The sequence below is a fragment of the Artemia franciscana genome, chromosome 11, assembly GCF_032884065.1.
Source record: "Artemia franciscana chromosome 11, ASM3288406v1, whole genome shotgun sequence".
NCBI lineage: Eukaryota > Metazoa > Arthropoda > Branchiopoda > Anostraca > Artemiidae > Artemia > Artemia franciscana.
Window position 1 is genome coordinate 15,750,710 of NC_088873.1, and position 23,544 is coordinate 15,774,253.

General features: G+C 37.1%; 1 protein-coding gene across 6 annotated transcripts in view; it reads right to left on the minus strand.

Annotated features, from left to right (window-relative positions):
* LOC136032875 (cAMP-dependent protein kinase type II regulatory subunit-like) overlaps positions 1–23,544 on the minus strand; it is a 137,722-nt gene that overhangs the window by 28,012 nt on the left and 86,166 nt on the right. For all 6 annotated transcript variants that reach the window (XM_065713296.1, XM_065713298.1, XM_065713299.1 and 3 more), the window contains 2 exons: positions 9,773–9,931; positions 3,582–3,684 (listed from right to left, as the gene is read on the minus strand). In XM_065713296.1, the coding sequence (XP_065569368.1) occupies positions 3,582–3,684; positions 9,773–9,931 (262 nt within the window). The remainder of the gene's footprint in view (positions 1–3,581; positions 3,685–9,772; positions 9,932–23,544) is intronic.

Sequence of the window (23,544 nt, forward strand, 5' to 3'; positions counted from 1 at the left end):
ATTTTACTTTTCTTTAATACACTGAAAGCTATACAGAGTGTACTATATATGGTGCTAATGGGCACCAAGGACTCATCTAGGAAACTAAGCATCAAAGCAGACGAACTCTGTTAGTTTGGAGAACTAATGAACATTAGTTTAGAGAACCAATGAACATTAGCTTGGAGAACTAATGAACAAATAAACATCATCTATTCATTTTACTTTTCTTTTATGCACTGAAACAAATACATGGTCTACTACACAAGGTACAAATGGGCACCAAGGACACATCTAGCAAACTAAGCATCAAAATAGACGAACTCCGCTAGTTTGGTGAACCAATGAAAAAATTAAGATTATCTGTTCATTTTACTTTTCTTTTATACACTAAAAGCCATGAGGGCACCAAGGACACATCTAGGAAACTAAACATCAAAGTACACGAAACTCCGTTAGTTTGGTGAACTAATTAACATTAGTTTGGATAAATAATGAACAGATGAGCATTATCTGTTCATTTTAGTTTTATTTTAAATACTAAAAGCTATACAGGCTGTTAAGCACACATCAAGGAAACTAAGCATCGAAGCAGACGAACTCCGTTATTTTGGAGAACTAATGAAGAAATGAACATTTTTGGTTCATTTTGATTTTCTTTTAAATACTAAACTAGCTGTTGGGGTGGCGCTTCGCACCACCCCAACACCTAGTTGGTGGAGGTGCTTCGCCCCCCAAGCCCCCCGCAGCGTAAGTCGTTACGCGCCATTGTAGTTGTGTCCCTGTGTCCCACCTGTGAATATAGATAGATATATATATATGTTTTTGCTTTGTTGATGCTGATTGCTAATCGAACATTCCCTGTGCCCCTGTCGTCATTTATATATACCCCCTGTGCCCCCTGGCGTCCCCGTTGTAGTTGTGTCCCTTTGTCCCGGTCGTCATTTATATTCCCTGTGTCCCGGTCGTCATTTGTGTCCCGGTGTCCCAGTCTGTAATTCTCTTTGAGTGTCCCGGTCGTCATTTGTATTCCCTGTGTCCCGGTCGTCATTTGTGTCCCGGGATTGTCAGGTTTACCGACTCTTGAACATGCAACATATAATTGTCCATGGGAAAAACAATCCGTATTCAGATTTATACCTCATTATTCCAATGATTGCCCTTGAGCTTTGTTGATGGTGATTGCTAATCGAAAATTCCCTGTGTCCCGGTCGTCATTTATATATCCCCCCTGTACCCCCCGGCGTCCCCGTTGTAGTTGTGTCCCTGTGTCCCGGTCGTCATTTATATTCCCTGTGTGCCGGTCGTTATTTGTGTCCCGGTGTCCCAGTCTGTAATTTCTCTTTGAGTGTCCCGATCGTCATTTATATTCCCTGTGTCCCGGTGTCCCGGTCGTCATTTGTGTTCCGGTGTCCCGGTCTGTAATTTCGTCAGTCGACAAACATGACGTCAGTCGACAAACAACTTCACGAAGGCATAATCCTCAATCCTTATAATGACGTCAGTCGACAAACATGACGTCAGTACTCAGACAAACAACTTATTTTTATATATATATAGATATACTATACTGGGTGTACTACACTAAGTACTAATGGGCACTAAGGACACATATAGGAAAATAAGTATTGATGCAGACAAATTCCGTTAGTTTGGAGAACTAATGAACAAATGAACATTATCTGTTCATTTTACTTTTCTTGACCTGTAGGTTCCAAATTTGCGACGTTTCATAGTTAATGCCATATAAAATTCCGAATGGACCTATAGTGCCCTTAAAGGGAAATGTGCAGTTCCTGAATATTGAGAAATGATATACAAGTATCGGGACACTAAAGGCGGCTTCCAAACAGGAGGAGCCGGGAACTTTCTCTATCATTGCTTTAATTGCTCGCATAAGCCATTACCTACTAGAAAAAATTATACTTGTTTTTTTTATCCAGAACAAACTCAAAAATATTAAATCTGAGAAGACCAGCTTTCATAGCCACAAAGACAACTAACGGGTGGCAAAATGCATTGGACTTATGTAATTTGGGATATACATTTGCACATTAGGGAGGGGGTTGAAGTCTTTGGACAGCGCGATATTAGAAAAAAAAATTCTTACATCTTAATATGAACAATGATGGCAGCTAACATATTTTGCAAGCAGACCCGCTATACTTTACCCCCACCCCTAATGTGCAAATATAGACCCCAAATCATATAAGTCCATTGCATTCTGTCACTCGTCACCTGTTTTTATGGCTATGAAACTGGTTTTCTCGGATCTAATATTCTTGAGTGTTTTTTTGAGTAATTAACAAGTACCAAAAAAACTCCACATAAAATACTTGGATTCCGAGATATTTGGCCCTGTCAAGACAAACTGATTATCCTATATATGAGTCAATCTACATTATCAGTCAAAAACTTGAGGGGCTAGTTTTTCTTGCGCTTTACTGATATCATTAATAATACTCAAAAGGATAAATAAGTATTTTATTTCTACCAAGCAGGTTTTTTATCTACCAAATATATTTTAGAACAATAAACTAATCAGACAACTAGCCAAAGATCAAACAACGATATTTCTTGATGTAACAAAGATTAAGATTCTTCCCTGGAAATGTTATCATTCTTTTTTCTCACTTTTCTAACAAATGAATACATAATTGCAATGGAACATGAATTTTAGAAATAATAATATAAAATAAGTAAATATAACATAAACAGTTATAACTTATATCAAATCAACAACAATGGATGAATGATTTTATCTTGAAAACTTAAGACAAAATCACGAAATTTTAGGTCAAAAAGCTTTAAAGAGTGTGTCCAATCTATGAAAAAACCTGTTTTCAGTCAAAGATTTTCTTCCTGTTTATTTTACTGTTTTATGTATGATATTCCCTTGAGCAGATCTTTGGGTGAACGGTAGAAGATCTTCCTCTCATGTACCAGTCCTGTAGTTATTTCAATTATTTTTCTTTCCGTATAACAAGATAACTTCAGTCAAATCCAGGTAAATGGGGGATGTATTTAGAAAGATATTTTCGCAAGTAATTCATTACGTTTATAAGCGTCTACCACTCTTAAAAATCTTCAATACCAAAAACACAAATTCATTTTTTTAGAGTAGAGGATAGGTCGCATAAACTTTATGGGCAAATCTCAGTTGCAGAAGATCTAAAAAAAAAATTCTTCCCTTTTAGCATATACATTTGAATTTTCGGATCCTTAGCAGAAATGAAGGGATTTGGGGATTTCACATCGGATTTTATTAAGGACCCGAGCCATTATTGGTTTTTAAGCGATATTGAAGCATCTTAATATTCACTAAGTTTCTTCTTTTGCTGAAAATGCAAATACTTTTGTGTTACTTTTGCTTTCAGGGTAGAAAGATTATAGTGGAATCTAACTTGCTTGGCTTTTCGAGTCATGCAATTTTGTGAACATATGAAAAAAAAAAACGGTTTGGCTTTTTTAATTAATTAATTTTTAATTAAAATTTTTTAAATTAATTAGCATCTGGGGATACGTAGAATATTATACAATAAAATTAAGTGAGAAAAATTAAGAAGGAAAAAAATAGAACAAAAGATGAAATGAAAACTCACATGCCAAACGGACGTTCCCAATAGCATAAACAGACGCAGCCCTTGGTCTATGTGTCACAAGAGCTAGTTCTCCAAAGTAACCCCCTTTTGTAACACGGCTGACCTGAAATAGTCATAAGACATGCTAGTAAGAGTCGTAAATGGACTTAAATTATACTGTGCATCAGGTTAGAATAAATCAAAATTATTGTTCAATGTTCAAGAAAAAGAAGTTGACGAAGTATAACATCGGTAGTGACAATACGTAGATCTCGATCAAATACTAAATACCTGGGTTTTGAAAGCCTAGTCATTGTCATATGCGTGGAGCTACCAAATCGGTCAATTTTAAAACCGAAGGTTAGGTTATTTATACCGAAGTTTATTAATAAAAACCGAATTTTTATTTATACGTACAGGGACGCATAGGCTTGAGATAAACACAGATATAGCCACACTCATCATTTTGCTAAGAGAAGAGGGAAAAGGTGCATTTTAGGCCACTGTTTTTCACTTTTTTCAGGGTATATCTTCAAGGCAATGCCAGGGAGAAGAGCTATACGGTTCTCACTACCATTGGGTCTTCGGTACCCAAATCGGTGCTCTTCGGGCTTTAAAGTTGGGGCACCAGTATGCTAATTTCGGAACCAAAACATATCTAAAAGTCGGGACCGCAGATTGCTAATCTCGGTACTCTGGTAGGTCTTAGTTTTCTGTTCTGACAATTTCAGTTTTGTAATTTGGTACCGAACAGTGGCCCAAGTTCACAAAAAGGTAAGGGGGGAAGGATTTTTTGATTTTTAAAAATGAAAGTACAACAACGTATTTTCCGAAATTTAGGACGGGGGATATATTTCAGTTTCTGAGAAAAAATAAATAGCCATGCAAAAAAAAAAAAAAATTCAAAATTTAGGTGATCCAATTGGTATGATTAATCCTAGGGGTGGGGCCTCTGGGACATTTTCCTGTAATTCTCTTCAATTACAGCAACCACAGATACCTCGTAGCAGACAGTTTAGCAGTTTCATTCGTTAGCAGTTTCATTCTTATGAATTTACATTTTGGAAAAAAAATATTTTTCAAAATTTAGGTGATCCAATTGGTATGATTAATCCTAGGGGTGGGGCCTCTGGGACATTTTCCTGTAATTCTCTTCAATTACAGCAACCACAGATACCTCGTAGCAGACAGTTTAGCAGTTTCATTCGTTAGCAGTTTCATTCTTATGAATTTACATTTTGGATCCTGGGGAGGGGGTAGAGACTACAACAAAGAATATTTGTTCCCCCTTTACTCCACAAAGAGCGATCCAAGATGGGGAAAATAAGCTCTTTTACTAATACTGGTTCTAAGAAGCTAGTGCTGATTGACGTGATGGTTAGTGGGTAGTGGGTGTGACTCCTCTGTCTTTTGAGGGAAGAGGGTTGCCTGCCAAAGACGGTCTGGAGCTGTTAAGTGGGCTCTTCGGGATTAGGAAAACAAGGGTGGAAATCTTGACACCACCAAGAAGGCTTATCTACAAAGGAGAAAAAGAAAGAAGAAAACTCTGTATTAAATACCAGGCCTAGGGAGGGGGCAACAATAGCCCAGCAACTGTTATTTTTCGGGGGGCTTTGGAGGCAATGCGCCTTTGTGGTTTGAGCTTCAACTTAGTTTTGCAAGCCCGCTCTCACGAATCATAGCAATAGGATAATTGCTAGAAGTCGTTTTGTTTCTATATAGCGAAAGACTGATCCAGTCTTGGATACTAGCAAAAATTCCATTACGAGGATCTAAGAGCCTGTTTTCACACTGACCAAGGGTTCAGCCAAAACACTGTTCGGTCAATGAAAATTGTCGGTCAGGGTCAAGATCGCTTCTAGTTCTCACGACTATAGGTCATCTGTGCGTAAATACCTGTCAGATGGAACCCAAGAAGCCGTTGTTGGTATGACCTTACCTTCAACAGAAAGTAAGGTCTGTTGGAATAGAAAGTAAGTAAAATTCATTGAATTTTCTCTAATACAATAAAGATAATTGTCTTGCTCTTGCGACGTTATCAAACAGTTCGTGGTAACGAACTGTAGTAAGGAGCGATCCGGCTCAATAGTAACCAAAACTCAAAAAATTGAATTTTGATATCAATAGCTACATCAAAAGAATCGCATTTTAATGCTGATTTTAAATATATAAGTTTCATCAAGTTTAGTCTTACCCATCAAAAGTTACGAGCCTGAGAAAATTTGCCTTATTTAGGAAAATAGGGGGAAACACCCCCTATAAGTCATAGGATCTTAACGAAAATGACACCATCAGATTCAGCGTATCAGAGAACCCTACTGTAGAAGTTTCAAGCTCCTATCTACAAAAATGTGGAATTTTGTATTTTTTGCCAGAAGACAAATCACGGGTGCGTGTTTGTTTGTTTTTTTGTTTTTTTTCCCAGGGGTCATCGTATCGACCAAGTGGTCCTAGAATGTCGCAAGAGGGCTCATTCTAACGGAAATGAAAAGTTCTAGCGCCCTATTTAAGTGACAAAAAAAATTGGAGGGCATCTAGGCCCCCTCCCACGCTCATTTTTTCCCAAAGTCAACGGATCAAAATTTTGAGATAGCCATTTGGTTCAGCATAGTCGAAAACCATAATAACTATGTCTTTGGGGATGACTTACTCCCCCACAGTTCCCGGGGGAGGGGCTGCAGGTTACAAACTTCGACCAGTGTTTACATATAATAATGGTTAAGTGTACAGACGTTTTCAGGGGGATTTTTTTGGTTTTGGGGGTAGGGTTGAGGGGAGGGGGCTATGTGGGAGGATCTTTCCTTGGAGAAATATGTCATGGAGGAATAAAAATTCAATGAAAAGGGCGCAGGGCGCAGGACGAATCTGGTCACGTTAGAAAAAAACGTCGAATTCAGAGCTTAATATACAATGCTGGGTGTTCGGAGAACTCTCTATTATGGAGTATAATTTGAAAATACCACAACTATACGAGCGATAAAACATATATACCGCAACCATAACTCAACTAACGAAAGAACTGCTAAGAGATAACACAACTATAAAGCGAAAACAGGTGAAAACTAACGGGAAAATAAACAAACTAAGAGGTGGAAGGGGCCCAGAGAAAAAATATAATCCTTTTCCAATTTTGAGCCTAACTTCCGCAAAGGAGTAATAATGTCAGAAGCCCCGAAATACCGAATTATTTTCTCTTTCCTATAAGACCTGGGTAAATGAAACAGAAACTTACAATAGCGGAAATATAATATACACAATTCAGCCAGATCTTGTCTTTTTTTCAGGATAGGTGAAATACCAGACAGGAAAAGTATTGAATGGTCGCAAAAACTAGTGTATAGCAATGCAAGCGCTTTTCGATAATAATGACCACGATTAGCTACTATTTTACCATAACCCGCTTTAAGTTTTCTTTAATATGCCGTACAATATTGATCCTAAAAGCTAGTAGATTCCAATAAATATGAATGCTTGACCGCCGCAAATCAGGGACACAATGGATGGAGAAGTTAGAACGCGGATTTCAAATGGGCATAGACTTTGCATTAAAGACTAGGTACTCACACTTATTAATATTCAATGACAGACCAACAGTTTTGAAATGTTTTGAAATAGATGATACGGAATTCGAGAGGCTAGATCTTGAACGGCTAGATCTAGAAGTATATCATCCGCATATGCAATACAAGAGACATTTACCAAATTACAAAAAAGAAAGGGCATAATTTTGTATAACACACTGCGGATACAAATACTGAAAAGATACGGTCAAAGAACACCACCTTGACACACTTCCAAGCGGGTTGGAATATTCCCATAACAATTAGAGTGAAACTTAACCGAATATGGATTCAAACAGTTCGTGGTAACGAACTGTAGTAAGGAGCGACCCGGCTCAATAGTAAACGAAACTCTAAAAAACGGAATTTCGATGCTAAAAGATATATCAAAAGAATCGGATTTTATGCTGATTTTAAATATATACGTTTCATCAAATTTAGTCTTTGTCATCAAAAGTTACGAGCCTGAGAAAATTTGCCTTATTTTGGAAAATAGGGGGTAACATCCCCTAAAAGTCATAGGATCTTAACGAAAATCGCACCATCGCATTCAGCGTATCAGAGAACCCTATAGAAAAAATTTCAAGGTCCAATCTACAAAAATGTGGACTTTCGTATTTTTTGCCAGAAGACAAATCACGGGTGAGTGTTTATTTGTTTGTTTTTTTTTCCCAGGGGTCATCGTATCGACCAAGTGGTCCTAGAGTGTTGCAAGAGGGCTCATTCTAACGGAAATAAAAAGTTCTAGTGCCCTTTATAAGTGACCAAAAAAAATGGAGGGCACCTAGGCCCCCTCCCACGCTCATATATTTATCAAAGTCAACGGATCAAAATTTTGAGATAGCCATTTTGTTCCGCATAGTCGAAAACCATAATAACTATGTCTTTGGGGATGACTTACCCCCCACAGTCCCTGGGGGAGGGGCTGCAAGTTACAAACTTTGACCAATGTTTACATACAGTAATAGTTACTGGGAAGTGTACTGACGTCATCAAGGGGATTTTTTTGGTTTGGGTGTGGGGTTCAGGGGAGGGGGCTATATGGGAGGATCTTTCCTTTGAGGAATATTTCATGGGGGAAGAGAAATTCAATGAAAAGGGTGCAGGACTTTCTAGCATTACTATAAAAAAACAATGAAAATATAAACATGAAAAAGTTTTTTCAAATGAAAGTAGGGAGAAGCATTAAAACTTAAAACAAACAGAGATTATTACGCATATGAGGGGTTCTAAAAATACTTTAACATAAAGAGCGAGGTATTTAGGAGGAGATCAATACTTCGCTCTTTATGCTAAAAATTTTTTAAGTAATTTCAACTATTTATTCTACGGCCTTTCTGATTCAGGGGTCATTCTTAAAGAATTGGGACATAACAAGATTTAGTGTGAAGAGCAAGGTGTTAACGAGGGAACCAACCCTCTCATATATATAATCAAAAATATAAGAATATAAAAGTTTGTTACGTAAGTTAATTCTTAAGTTACGTATTTTGTTTACTAATAAAAAATTCGTTAAAAATTAAAAAATCTAGTTGCCTTTTTAAGTAACCGAAAAATTGGAGGGCAACTAGGCCTCCTTCCCCACCCCTTATTTCTCAAAATCGTCTGATCAAAACTAAGAGAAAGTCATTTAGCCAAAAAAAGAATTAATATGCAAATTTCATTTTAATAATTTATGTACGGAGAGCCAAAATCAGACATGCATTAATTCAAAAACTTTCAGAAATTAAATAGAAAAAACAAGTTTTTTGAAATGAAAGTAAGGAGCGACATTAAAACTTAAAACGAACAGAAATTACTCCGTATTTGAAAGGGACTTTTCCTCCTCGACACCCCGCTCCTTGCGCTATAGTTTGATTCTTTCTCGCAACTCTACTTTTTAAAACAATAAAAAACTTTAGCGTAAGGAGCGGGGTGTCGAGGAGGAAAAGCCCCTTTCATATACGGAGTAATTTCTGTTCGTTTTAAGTTTTAATGTCGCTCCTTACTTTCATTTCAAAAAACTTGTTTTTTTTTATTTAATGTGCTAACTAAGATAAATGCAATGCACCCAAATATAAGGAACAATGCCAAGAAATGCTGCGGATATCCTAGAGCCTCTTGTCTGGCTGAACCTAAAATCAGCTTCTTGGTGACTGGGAAAACGATGTTAGATCTCGAAAACCAAAGCATTGGTTAGCGCAAAAAATAAAACATTATTTCCACCCGACTCGTAAAAATGCATATAAACCAATATTTGGTGTGTTTCATAAATCTTTTTTGATAAAAAATTTCACCCTAAAAGAATCCTCCCCCCTAACGAAAATCCTGGATATACCCCTGACCTGGAGCTATTATGGAAGCACACCAGAATAATAATTTTCGGAATAAAATGTCAAAGACACGAAAAAATGGTCAAAGGGTAACTTTGTAGCAACAGACTCAGACAAGCACGGAGACAATCTGTACTACCATAATTGTTACAATATTTTTATGTTCCTGACCAGAGCCCAAAGAATCTCTAGGCTCTGGTCAAGAAAGGTCAAGGTCTTTTAAAGAATCTCTCTGTCCCCACAATTTTGGCTGCAAGTACCTAGGTTGAAAATGATCAGTAATAAAATGTCAATTTTCAAAATAAAACTTAAGTGAAAAGTAAAATTTTAAAGAGCTTACTTCTGCTTCTTGTCCGTTGTCTCCGACAATAGAAATTCTGAGCAAACCATCTTCTACAAAGAACATACCATCAGCAGGGTCTCCTTGTCGAATTATACACGTACCGTCTGTATACGTTCTTGAAACTAGAGCATCTGCCAAATTCATTCTCTCGTAAGACTAAAACGCACAAATTAAATTTCAGAAATTTTGAGTTGAAACTTACATGCAATTAGCCCTTTTCTGATTTAATTTAGAGACAAGCAAGTAGTCATGCCGGTACTAATTTGTGCATAAATTCCCTCAAATGTTTACTAAAATTTTAACAGCAAAGGTTTCTAACATAATTTATAAAGCGGAATAAGCTGCAAATATTTCTGCTACATTACATTAAAGTTAGTTCAGTCATAAATATCAACAAAGGCCACACTGCCTTTCTATCATAAACAACAAATATCAAGTAGAACAATAGTTGACTTTCCTGGCTGACTTTCGTTGACGCAGAGCAATTTGAATTTTTTTTAGTTTTAAATGTTGTATTTCAATGCAAGTTTCACTTTTCGACCCCTAGACAAAGGGTATATATGCTTCAAATATTGAGCCTGTACAATTTCGGGTTTTCATAGAAGACACCCCTCGGAAGACTGATTCAGTTGGAAGTGGAAGGTCTGACAAAGCAATTCACAAAGTACTAGGAACATTTAATAAAACATTTTGCCCCGTAGAACCATCTTAGGTTTATTTATACCTAAAAATTGCGATTTCGTTTAGTTGTTTCAAAGGCATTTAGGGTGGTATCACATCTTCTTCAGTGACGCAACCTTGAATGGTGAAAAAAATAAGCAAAACTAATCAGCTAAATTTGATAATAGTTTCCATTTGTAAAAATTATAACATTAACAATCTGCTCATTCCCGAAGACAACTACACTTTCAAAGAAGCAAACTCAAGACTATCGCATTTTTGTTGGTAAGACTACCTGAGCTTGTGAAAAAGCCTAGACAGTCAAACCCAAGACAGTCAAGCACAGACAGTTAAATGTTTTGTGTGCCCAACTGTCCTAGGTTATAATTGCAAGGTCACTTGCATAACATTCGAGGCAGATAGGAGGCCCTTGTAGGCTTCGGACTCTTATTCCCCTTTGCAATTGCCAACTTGCAAAAAGCTGCCATAAACATCACATAAAACTCACATAAAACAGTATATTTACTTGCATAAGACAGAAAAGAAGTGGTCTTGAGACCCTGCTCTCTGCAACTATCTAAGTTCTCAGTAAATAACTATCCAATTTTATCATATTCCAAGCTTATTTAATGCAAAATGATGAGTTTCAGCACCCCTCTAAGAAAAGCGATAACTTACTACCCTTTGATTTGTACTAAAACGTGGGATGATCATGATAGAAAACTGATATGAATTATGTTACACATCATCAATACACTGAGAAGACATAAGTGTTCATGCATCATTTACATGTTGTCTACCTTTTTGCAAGACGAAAAATTAAGCATCAAACCGTGCTTAAGACTTGGTTAAATTTAATGGTGACAATTCATTTTACACCGGAGCGTGCTCAATAGTGCTAAATCGTGCTTTTAATTAAATAATCTTATATGGGTATTCGCTAATTCATTTGCTTGAATAGTATTAACTAATGAGGCATCAAACTCTGACACAAAGGAAGTTAGTCGTGTTTCGTGATCCATACGTCAAGATGGAATTAGCATCAAGACGCAGATGATGTCACGTCTATAGAATACTACCATGTCACGGGACAATTAGAACAAATGAAGCTGATTTTATGGCTGAAACAATTAAAAAGGAGAACTTTGAAACCACATCAGCGCTATGACAAAACGATTACGGTACAGTCTTTAGTCTAGAAATAATGATTTATCCTGATAACTATTTGGCCAATTAGGAGTGTTACCATAATTCGTATCTTGAGCTGGTTGAGGGCTGACTTGAAACGAACATAAATTATTCCGTAATTGATGGGGCTACACAGACGTTGACTATTTGCCCTAATTCTTTAAGAAAGAAACCTTTTTCTCAGGAATTTCATATTTGATTAATCGATACATCAGGGCTGATAGCAAAAAACAATAAATATAGTTGTAATGTTGTAAAATGTATATATTTTGGTTTAATTTCGGACGGATGAAAAATTTCTACCCTTATAAGCTCACCGACCCTTAGGATAAGAAGGGCCAGGAATCTTTTCCTGAGTTAAGGGATCGAAGCATTAAATAAGAGTATATATCGGTCAAAATTTTGAAACAGATGCTTTGGAATAACAGTAAAGGGAGAGAAGCCCCCTCCTTATCTACATGTATAAGTATGACTATTCTAATCAAACAGTTTGTGGTAATGAACTGTAAGTAAGGAGCAACCCTGCTCAATAGTAGCCGAAACTCTAAAAAACAGAATATCAATAGACACGTCAAAAGGATAGGATATTTATGCTGAGTTCAAATATATAAGTTTCATAAAATATAATTTTACCCATCAAAGATTAAGAGTCTGAGAGAATTTGCCTTATTTTCGAAAAAAAGGAAAACACCCCCTAGAAGTTATAGAATCTTAATGAAAATCACACCATCAAATTTAGTGTATCAGATAACCCTTTTGCAGAGGTTTCAAGCTCCTATCTGCAGAAATGTGGAATTCTGTATTTTTGCCAAAAGAAAGATCACAAATGCATGTTTATTTGTTTTTTCCAGAGATAATAGTATCAACCCAGTGATCCTAGAATATCACGAAAGAGCTCATTCGAACGGAAATTAAAATGTCTAGTGCCCTTTTTATGTGACCAACAAAGTGGAGGGCAACTTGGCCCCCTCCCACGCTCATTTTTTCCCAAGGTCACCCGATCAAAATTTTGAGACAGCCATCTTGATCAGTATATTCGAAAATACGAATTGCTATGTTTTTCAGGATGACTTAATCCCCCACAGTCCCCGAGGGAAGGGCTGCAAGTTAAGAACTTTCCCAATTGTTTACATATATTATTTGTTATTGGGAAGTATACAGACGTTTTTAAAGGGTGTTTTTCTGGTTGAAAGGGGTCGAGGGGAGGGGACAGCGTGGGAGGATCTTTCCACGGAGGAAGTAATTTTCCATGGAGGGGGCGCCGAATTTCTCAGCATTATTTAAAAAAACGGTCAAAAATTAAAATTAAAAAAACTTTTTTTTAACTGCAAGTAAGGAACAACATTAAAACTTAAAACACACAGAAATTATTACATATATGAGGGGTTTGCCCACTCGTCAATGCCTCGCTCTTTACGCTAAAGTTTTTTTTAGTACCTTAAAAAGAGCTATTTTTTATAATTAATTAAAACAACTTTCTGAAAAAGAATTTATTCAAAAGAAAGTAAAGGTTAAACAGAAGATCAGCAGGTACAAACACCTGTTAAAATCCAAACTAGAAACGACAAGACATCACTATTAAAGAATAAATGAAACCCAAAACGAACAGAAATTAAATAAACAATCATAGAAAAAAAACATACAACAATTACTAATATAAATGAATAAATTACAAGAAATCACTGTTGAAGAATATATGAAAACAAAAAGAGCAGAAATTGAAAAAACAATCACAGCAAACAAATATACAATAGGTACTAATATAAATGAATAAATAAATCTTACAACGAGCGAAACTTAAACTGAATATGCAAATCAAGCTTGAAACGAACAAAAATCACTGCAAGCGAGAGTTTGGGTTTCGCCTCCTTCTCTCCTGTAAAATTCTAAGCCTGCTGCGCCATTGGCAATTTACTGAAGACGAATTTAATTACAAATATTTTCTTTTGTAATTATTACAGCATTGAAAATAAAAGTAGGATTAAATTCTGAAGTAATGAACTTTCAGCAATAAATATCATTACATATCAAATAGTCAGTTTAATTTTGTTAGTTCTTTCCAAGACTGTTCAAGACAAATATAATTTGAATACGAACAAGAGCTTGGATACAGCCCCTTCCTTAGCTGTAAAAGTCTTAAGCCTACTCCGTCATTGGTGCTTCACTAAAAACGAATTGTATTACAAGTATTTTCTTTTCCAGTTATTACAGCAATGAAAATGAAAATGAAAATTACAACAAAATAAAATCTTGAACTGATTATCTTTCAATAATTGATATCATTATATATCAAATATTTAGTTTGATTTTATTTATACTTTCCAAGACAGTTCAAGACACATATAGTTTTAAATAAAGCGCCAATAATCTAACAATGGGCAACTTACATGAGTTACAATCATTTCCCTATGTGTTATGGAGGATTCCTCAACCCCAGAGGATTCAATTAATCTAATTACTTCAACTCTTGACTATTTCGGTCATAATGGCTATCTCGAAATTTTGATTGGGTGCGTCTGGGGAAAAGAAGGCGTAGAAGGGGGGGGAGGGGCTTGATCCAATCACGTTTGACTATTAAAAGGGCACTAGAAATTATTATTTCTAATTGAATGATCCCCCTTAGAAGTTTATAACACCACCTCTTGAATATGAAGTGCCTCTGGAGCAACAAATTGGAGCCTTATGGCCTTGGGGTTGGTGGGTGGAGGAGGCTAGTTGCCATTGGATCATTTTTGACTCTTAGAAAGGGAATTAAAACTTTCAAATCTATGCATTTGAGTCCCGTCCAAAGTTTATACGACAACCTTTTCCGTAAAAGTTTCGGGAGGGGGGTATGTGGACCCCAAAGTTTTGTCATCTGATCGTTGGAATATTTCAAACCAAATAACTATCTCAAAATTTTGATCGGATGCATTTGGGAGAGGGGGTTGGGGGGAGGGATATATGCCTGCCGATCACTTTTGATGACTCTTAAAAAAGTAAATAAAAATTTCAACTTCAAATCAAACGAACCACCTATGATTTTGATACGACTGCCCCTTACAAAAAGCTTATCTGCCCCCCGTGGCCTAACTTAAAACACTTGCACCAGGCTATGGGGGGTTGTGGTGACCCCTGAGTTTTGTTATTTGATCTTTAAATTATTTTGAACAAAATAGCTATCTCAAAATTTTGATCAGATGCATTTGGGAAAAGGGGCCTCGGGGGGGGGGGGGGCTAGTTGCCCTCCGATCACTTTCGACTCTTAAAAAGAGCACTAGAAATTCCAATTTACAATCAAATGAGTCCCCTCCGAATTTTATACTACCATTACCTCCATAAGAACCTTACATGCCTCTGGGACATAGTTTACCCCAGGATTTGGTGAGTTGTGTTATCCCTGGAGTCTGTGATTAATATTCTTTGGTTTATTTGGAAACAATGGCAATATGAAAAATTCGGTCGAACGCATTTGGGAAAAGAAAGATTGGAGGGAGGAAGGGAGGCTAGTTTCACGGATAGCTACTGACTTTTAAAAACGACATTATAATTTTCAATGTTTAATTATTTGAGTCCCCTCCGAGGTTTATACCACTACTCCTTCCATAAGAAATTCGTATGCCCCCAGGGCGTATTTTACAACCCTTCCCCGGCACTCAAGGGGAGGGGGGAGTATGTTGACCCAAAGTTTTTTTTATCAGACCGTTGACTATTTCGAACAAACTGGCAATCTCAAAATTTTGATCGGAGGCATTCGCGGAAAAGAGGGTGTGTGTGTGAGGGGGGTAGATGCCCGCCCTATCCCTTTTGAATCATAAAAAGATAACTAGAACTTTCAATTTCCATTTAAATGAGCCACCTGTGAAGTTTTTACGACCTCCCCTTATATAAAAACCTAGTATGCCCTGAGGGCTTAACTTAAAACACTTGTCCCCAGGCTCTGGGAGCTTGTGCTGGAGTTTTATTATCGGATTTTCAAACTATTTTCAACAAAATGGTTATCTAAAAATTTTTATAGGTTAGGTTAGGGGAAAAAAGGGCGTATGGATGGGGGGGGGGGAGAGCCAGTTGTCCTCTTATCTCTTTTGACTCTTAAAAAGTAAACTAGAGCTTTCAATTTTCGATCAAATGAGCCTCTGAAGTTCATACGAACATCCCCTCTATAAGACCCATATATGCCCCCAGGGCATAACTTGCAACACCTGCCCCCAGACCCTGTAGGACTTTTTCGATCCCAGAGTTTCTATAATCTGACATCTGAACTATTTTTAACAAAATGGATATCTCAATAATTTTATCGGATATATTTGGAGGAAAAGAGCGTGGGGTGGGTAGTTTCCCTCCGATTACTTTCGACTCTTAAAAAGAGCATTAGAACTTCCAATTTTCAACTGAATGAACCCTCTCTGAAGTTTATACGACGAACCCTTACATATGAAGTGCCTAGGAAAAAGATAATAATAATAATCAAACAGTTCGTGGTAACGAACTGTAGTAAGGAGCGACCCGGCTCAATAGTAACCAACACTCTAAAAAATTGAATTTTGACATCAATAGCTACATCAAAAGAATTGCATTTTAATGCTGATTTTAAATATATAAGTTTCATCAAGTTTAGTCTTACCCATCAAAAGTTACGAGCCTGAGAAAATTTGCCTTATTTAGGAAAATAGGGGGAAAGTTTGACTCTTTGCCACAATTCTACTTTTTAAAACAATTAAAAGCTTTAGCGTAAAGAGCGAGGGATTGCGGAGGGGACAACTCATTTCATATACGGAGTAATTTCTGTTCGTTTTAAGTTTTAATATCGCTCCTTACTTTCAGCTAAAAAAATTAGTTTTTTTTTATTTAAAAAAACATTGAAGCCCTATGGCCTTAACTATAGATATCGCTATAGTGTTGCCTCTCATTAAACGGCCTTTGTAATTCAGGGGTCATTCTTACAGAATTTAAACAAAATTCAAACTTTTGCATAAAGAGCAAGGAATTGACGAGGGGGCGAGCCCCCTCATATGCGTAATAATTTCTGTCCATTTTAAGTTTTAATGTTGCTCCTTAGTTTCAGCTGAGATTTTTTTCTTTCAATTCTATATAATAGTCCAAGTTCTTCTAATGATTAAATAAAAAAAAAAAAGTTTTTTTAACTGAAAGTAAGGAGCGACATTAAAACTTAAAACGCACAGAAATTACTTCGTATATGAAAGAGGCTGCTTCCTCATCAACGCCCCGCTCTTTACGCTAAAGTTTGACTCTTTCTCTCAATTCTTCTTTTTAAAACAGTAAAAAACTTTAGCGTAAAGAGCGGGGCGTTGATGAGGAAGCAGCCTCTTTCATATACGAAGTAATTTCTGTGCGTTTTAAGTTTTAATGTCGCTCCTTACTTTCAGTTAAAAAAACTTGTTTTTTTTATTTAATTTCTGAACGTTTTTGAATCAATGCATGTTTTGATTTTGGCTCTCCGCAGAGGAATAATCAAAACGAAATTTACATATTTTTTTTTGGCTTAATGGCTTTCTCATAATTTTGATCGAATGATTTTGAGAAAAAAAGAGCGGGGGACGAAACCTAGTTGCCCCCCGATTTTTTGGTTAATTAAAAAGGCAACTAGAACTTTTAATTTTTTACGAATCTTTTAATTGGTAAAAGATTTACGTAACTTATAAATTAGCTTACGTAAAGAACTTTTGTATTCTCATGTTTTTATTACATATATGAGGGGATTCGCCCCATCGTCAGTACCTCGCTCTTTACACTAAAGCTTAAATTTTATCCTAATTCATTAAGAATGACCCCCTGAATCACAAAAGCCGTAGAATAAGTAGTTGAAATTACTGAAAATACTTTAGCGTAAAGAGCGAGGTATTAGAAGGAGGTGAGCCCCTCATATGGGTAATAATTTCTGTTTGTTTTAAGTTTTATTGCTGTTCCTTACTTCCAGCTGAAAAAGCTTTTTCACTTTTATTTTTTAATTGTTTTTTTTTTAAATAATGCTAGTTGCCTATATCCTGCTCTCCCTTCATGGAAATTTTCTTCTCCCATTACAAATTCTCTAAGGAAAGTTCCCCCAGCATATCCCCCTCTTCTCAACCCCTCCCCCAAACCAAAAAAATCCTCCTGAAAACGCCTGTATACTTCCCAATAACCATTACTATATGTAAGCACAGGTCAAAGTTTGTAACTTGTTGCCCCTCCCACGGGGACTGTGGGGGAGTAAGTCGTCCCCAAAGACATAGTTATAAGGTTTTTCGACTACGCTGAATAAAATGGCTATCTCAGAATTTTGATCCGTTGACTTTGGGAAAATAATTAGCGTGGGAGGGGGCCTAGTTGCCCTCCAATTTTTTTGGTCACTTAAAAAAGGCACTAGAACTTTTCATTTCCGTTAGAATGAGCCCTCTTGCAACATTCTAGGACAACTGGGTCGATACGATCACCCCTGGAAAAAGAAAAAAAAACAACAAAAAAACAAAAAAAAAATAAACACGCATCCGTGATCTGCCTTCTGGCAAAAAATGCAAAATTCCACATTTTTGTAGATAGGAGCTTGAAACTTCTACAGTAGAGTTCTCTGATACGCTGAATCTGATGTTGTGATTTTCGTTAAGATTCTATGACTTTTAGGGGGCGTTTCCCCCTATTTTCTAAAATAGCGCAAAATTTCTCGGGCTCGTAACTTTTGATGGGTTAGACTAAACTTGATGAAACTTATATATTTAAAATCAGCATTAAAATGCGATTCTTTTGATGTAGCTATTGGTATCAAAATTCCATTTTTTAGAGTTTTGGTTACTATTGAGCCGGGTCGCTCCTTACTACAGTTCTTTACCACGAACTGTTTGACATCTCAGTAAGTTCCAGTAAAAATTATCTAATCATCAATCTATTTCGAAGGCGTGTCTCCTCTTATTTTTTTTTTACAAGCTATATATTCTGCTTGAAACTGTGCAATAATATTAAAACAGGTAACCATCAATTATAATTTTTCCCTATTTCATAGAAAATAACTGTATTCGAAGTACTAAAAGATCGTTTTGGAACTTTGAACATTCTTAACTCTTATAATATTAAAACAGGTAATCATCAATTCTGTTTTTATTCTATTTTATAGAAAATAAAAGTATTCAAAGTACTGAAAGATCGTTTTGGAACTTAGGACATTCAAAACTCTTTTTAACAGCAGAAGATAACAACAAGAATATTGATAATAATATATGTCTATGCTTCCAAACAGTTTCATAAAAAACGGTGGTAAGTCAAGAATTATGACATATCATCAACAATACTGGCAACATCAATCTCACTATAAAAACAAGAGCTAAGAGCTCAAATGGCCCTTGTGTTTCGTTACCCCTTAAGAGCATTAGAGCATGAGCTCTAGCGAAATTCTAAGAACTAATAGATTGATTTAAAAGGAAAATCAGAGGCTTAACGCCGGTTGGGATTTCAAATAAGAGCTCTGAGACACGAGGTTCTTCTAAATATCAAAATTCATTAAGATCAGATCACACATTTGTAAGATAAAAATACCTCACTTTTTCTAATTTTTTTCTCGCCCTTCAGCATCCCAGATGGTCGAATCTGGGAATTCAACCATGGTCGAATTCTGTTTTTATTCTATTTTATAGAAAATAAAAGTATTCAAAGTACTGAAAGATCGTTTTGTAACTTAGGACATTCAAAGCTCTTTTTAACAGCAGAAGATAACAACAAGAATATTGATAATAATATATGTCTATGCTTCCAAACAGTTTCATAAAAAACGGTGGTAAGTCAAGAATTATGACATATCATCAACAATACTGGCAATATCAATCTCACTATAAAAACAAGAGCTAAGAGCTCAAATGGCCCTTGTGTTTCGTTACCCCTTAAGGTTTTTAAACAATCAAAAACTATGATTTGCCTAACTAAAACAAGAGCTAAGAGCTCATATGGCATTTGTGACGAGGTCGGAAGAGCCAAGAGTCAAGAGCTCGTATGGCAAGAGCTTTAGCGAAATTCTAAGAATTAATAGATTGATTTAAAAGGAGAAGCAGAGGCTTAACGCCGGTCGGGATTTAAAATAAGAGATCTGAGACACGAGGTTCTTCTAAATATCAAAATTCATTAAGTTCTGATCACAAATTTGTAAGATAAAAATACCTCACTTTTTCTATTTTTCTCGCCCTTCAGCATCCCAGATGGGTGAATCTGGGAAAACGACTTTATCAAGTCAATTTGTGAAGGTCCATGACACGCCTACCAATTTTCATCTTCCTAGCACGTCCAGAAGCACAAAACTCGCCAAAGCACTGGACCCCCCTAACTCCCCCAAAGAGAGCAGATCCAGTCCGGTTACATCAATCACGTATATGCTACATTTGCTTATTCTACCCACCAGGTTTCATCCCTATTTTTCCACTCTAAGCTTTTTCCAAGGTTTCCAGTTTCCCCCTCGAATTCACAATTTCAACAGAACTGGTAGGAATTTAAAATTAGAGCTCCGAGACATGAGTTCCTTCTAAATATCAAATTTAATTACGATCTGGTCACCCGTTCGTAAGTTAAAAGTACCTAAATTTTTCTAATTTTTCCGAATTAACCCCCCCCCCCAACTCCATCAAAGCGAGCAGATTCATTTCGTTTATGTCAATCCCGTATCTAGGACTTGTGTTTATTCTTCCCACCAAGTTTCATTCCGATCTCTCCACTCTAAGCGTTTTCCAAGATTTCCCGTTTCCTCCTCCAACTCAGCCCAATATCTTCGGATACGGTCGGGATTTCAAATAAGAACTCTGAGACACGGAGTCCTTATAAATTTCAAATTTCATTAAGATCCGATCGAACATTTGTATAATAAAAATATCTCATTTTTTCAATTTTTCCTGTCACTCCAGCCTCCCAGATGGTCAAATCGGAGAAACGACTGTTATCAAGGCAATTTGTGCTGGTCCTAGACACGCCTATCAATTTTCATCGTCCTAGCACGTTCAGAAGCACCGAACTTGCCAAAGCACTGGAAATCCCCCTAACTCCCCCAAAGAGAGCGGATCCAGTCCAGTTATATCAATCACGTATCTAGAGCTTGTGCTTATTCTTTCCATCAAGTTTCATCCCGATCTTTCCACTCTAAGCGTTTTCCAAAATTTCCGGTTTCCAAGATTTCTTCTCCCCCTCCACCCCCTATGTCCCCAGATCCAATTTGAAATGAAAATGGAGCATGTGAGACATAAGATCTTTCTATATATCAAGTTTCATTAAGATCCGATCACCCATTCGTAAGATAAAGATACCTCAATTTTTACATTTACATTTACTCCCGGTTTTCCCTCCAGCTCCCCCCAGTGTCACCAGATCTGGTCGGGATTTAAAATAACAGCTATGAAGCACTAGATCCTTCTAGATATTAAATTTCATTAAGATCTGATCACATAAGCAAAAAATACCCCATTTTTCTAATTTTTCGGAATAAACCCCCCAACTCCCCTAAAGAAAGAGGATCCGTTTCGGTTATGTCAATCATGTATCTAGGACTTGTGCTTATTTTTCCGCCAACTTTCATCCCGATCTCTTCACTCTAAGCGTTTTCCAAGATTTCAATTCCCCCCCCCCCCGACTCCCCCTCAATGACATTGGATCTGGCGGGAATTTAAAATAAGAAATCTAAGCTACGAGGTCCTTCTAAATATAAAATTTCAATAAGATCCGACCACTCTTTCGTAAGTTGAAAATACCTCATTTTTCTATTTTCGGAGTATATCCGTTCCTTTTATGTCAATAACGCATCTAAGACTTTTGCTCATTTTCCCCACCAAGTTTAATCCCGATCCCTCAACTCTAAGCGTTTTCCAAGATTACGGGTTTCCCCCTCCAACTCCCCCCAATATCACCGGATCCGGTCGGGATTTCAAATAAGAGCTTTGAGACACGAGCTCCTTCTAAATATTAAATTTCATTAATATCCGATTACCCGTTCGTAAGTTAGAACACCTCACTTTTTCTAATTTTTCTGAATTAACCGTCCCCCCACTCCCCCCAGATGGTCGAATCGGGAAACCGACTATTTCTAATTTTATTTGGTCTATGCTGGTTGGCACCAAATTAAAACGAGAGCCAACAGCTCATATGGCACTTATGACAAGGTCGGAACCTAAAATTAGACTCGGTACAATAGTTATCAATTTCATCGTCCAAGCACGTCAAGAAGCACCGAACTCATCAAAGCACTAGAAATCCCTTCAACTCCCCCAAAGAGATCAGATCCGGTCCGCTTTTGTCAATCATGTATCTAGAACTTGTGTTTATTCTTTCCATCAAGTTTCATCCGATCTCTCCACTCCAAGCGTTTTCCAAGATTTCCCGTTGCCAAGATTTCCATTTTCCCCCTGCAGCTCCCAATGTTCCCAGATCCGATCCGATTTGAAAATAAAGCATCTGAGACATGAGACTTTTCTATATATCAAATTTCCTTAAGATCCGATCACTCATTCGTAAGATAAAAATGCCTCAAGTTTCACGATTTCCCCTCCCTCTACTCTCCCCCAGATGGTCAAATCGAGGAAACGAATGTTATCAAGCAAATATGTGCAGGTCCCTGACATGCCTAACAATTTTCATCGTCCTAGCCCGTCCAGTAGCATTGCATTCGCCAAATCAGCCAAATCACTGAACACCCCCCCCCCCACACTTCCCCAAAGAGAGTGGATTCAGTTCGGTTATGTCAATGACGTATCTAGGACTTGTGCTTATTCTTTCCACCAAGTTTCATCCTGATCTTTGCATTCTAAGCGTTTCCCAAGATTTCTGTTTCCTCCCTCCAACTCCCCCCAATGTCACCAGATCCGGTCGAAATTTAAAATAAAAGCTCTAAGACATTAGGTCCTTCTAAACGTCCAACTTCATTAAGATCCGATCAGCCGTTCGGAAGTTAAAAATAACTCATTTTTTCTAATTTTTTCGAATTATCCCCCCCCCAACTCCCCCAAAGAGAGCAGATCCGGTCTGGTTATGTCAATCATGTATCCAGCACTTGTTTTTATTCTTCCTACAAAGTTTCCTCCTGATCTTTCCACTCTAAGCGTTTTCCAAGATTTCCAGTCCCCCCCCCAACTTCCCCCAATGTCACCAGATCCGGTTGGAATTTAAAAAAAGAGCTCTTAGACACGAGGTCTCTCTAAATATCAAATTTCATTAAGATTCTATCACCCGTTCGTAAGTTAAAAATACCTAATCTTTTTAATCTGGTCTGATTCTTGATATGCCCACCAACTTTCATCGTCCTAGCTTATCTTGAAGTGTCTGAACTAGCAAAACCAGGATCAACAGACCAACAGACAGATATTGCAATCGCTCTATGGCACTTGGCCGACGGGCAAGTGCCAAAAAAAGAAACGTGCGTGAGATTTCAGCAAAAAATAAGCTTAAGCATGGGGCAACAAACCGTTTAAAAAGCTATAGCTTTTCTTTGGAGTTACAAATGTCTTGGGTAATCAATAAATTGTTAATGCTTGAATTTTTACAAATAAAAAGCTTTTTACAATTAAATTGTTAATGCTTGAATTTTTACAAATAAAAAGCTTTTTACAATTTCACCAATTATTTTTACTTATTTCTTTTCACGGTTCAACATGGCAACAGTGACAAAAATGTGCCTTAAAAAAAGAATTCATAATTTATAGACAGCCAGAGACACCAACTAAGACACCTACTCAGTAGGGGCCTCCCCAGGCCACTTAGCGCGTCCCCAGGCCACATAGTGCGTCCCCAGGCCACTCAACGTGTCCCCAAGTTGTGGATAGGGGAACGTACTACAGATATATAGGACACCTCTACTGAATGGGAGGTACGGCCCAACGCGGAACCTAGTCCGTGAGAGTTCATAGTAAAAACTGGAACGCACTCACCGAGGGGCAATAAATACAGGCGGCGGAGGAAGAAGTCCCCTCTGATATGTACTCAGCAGG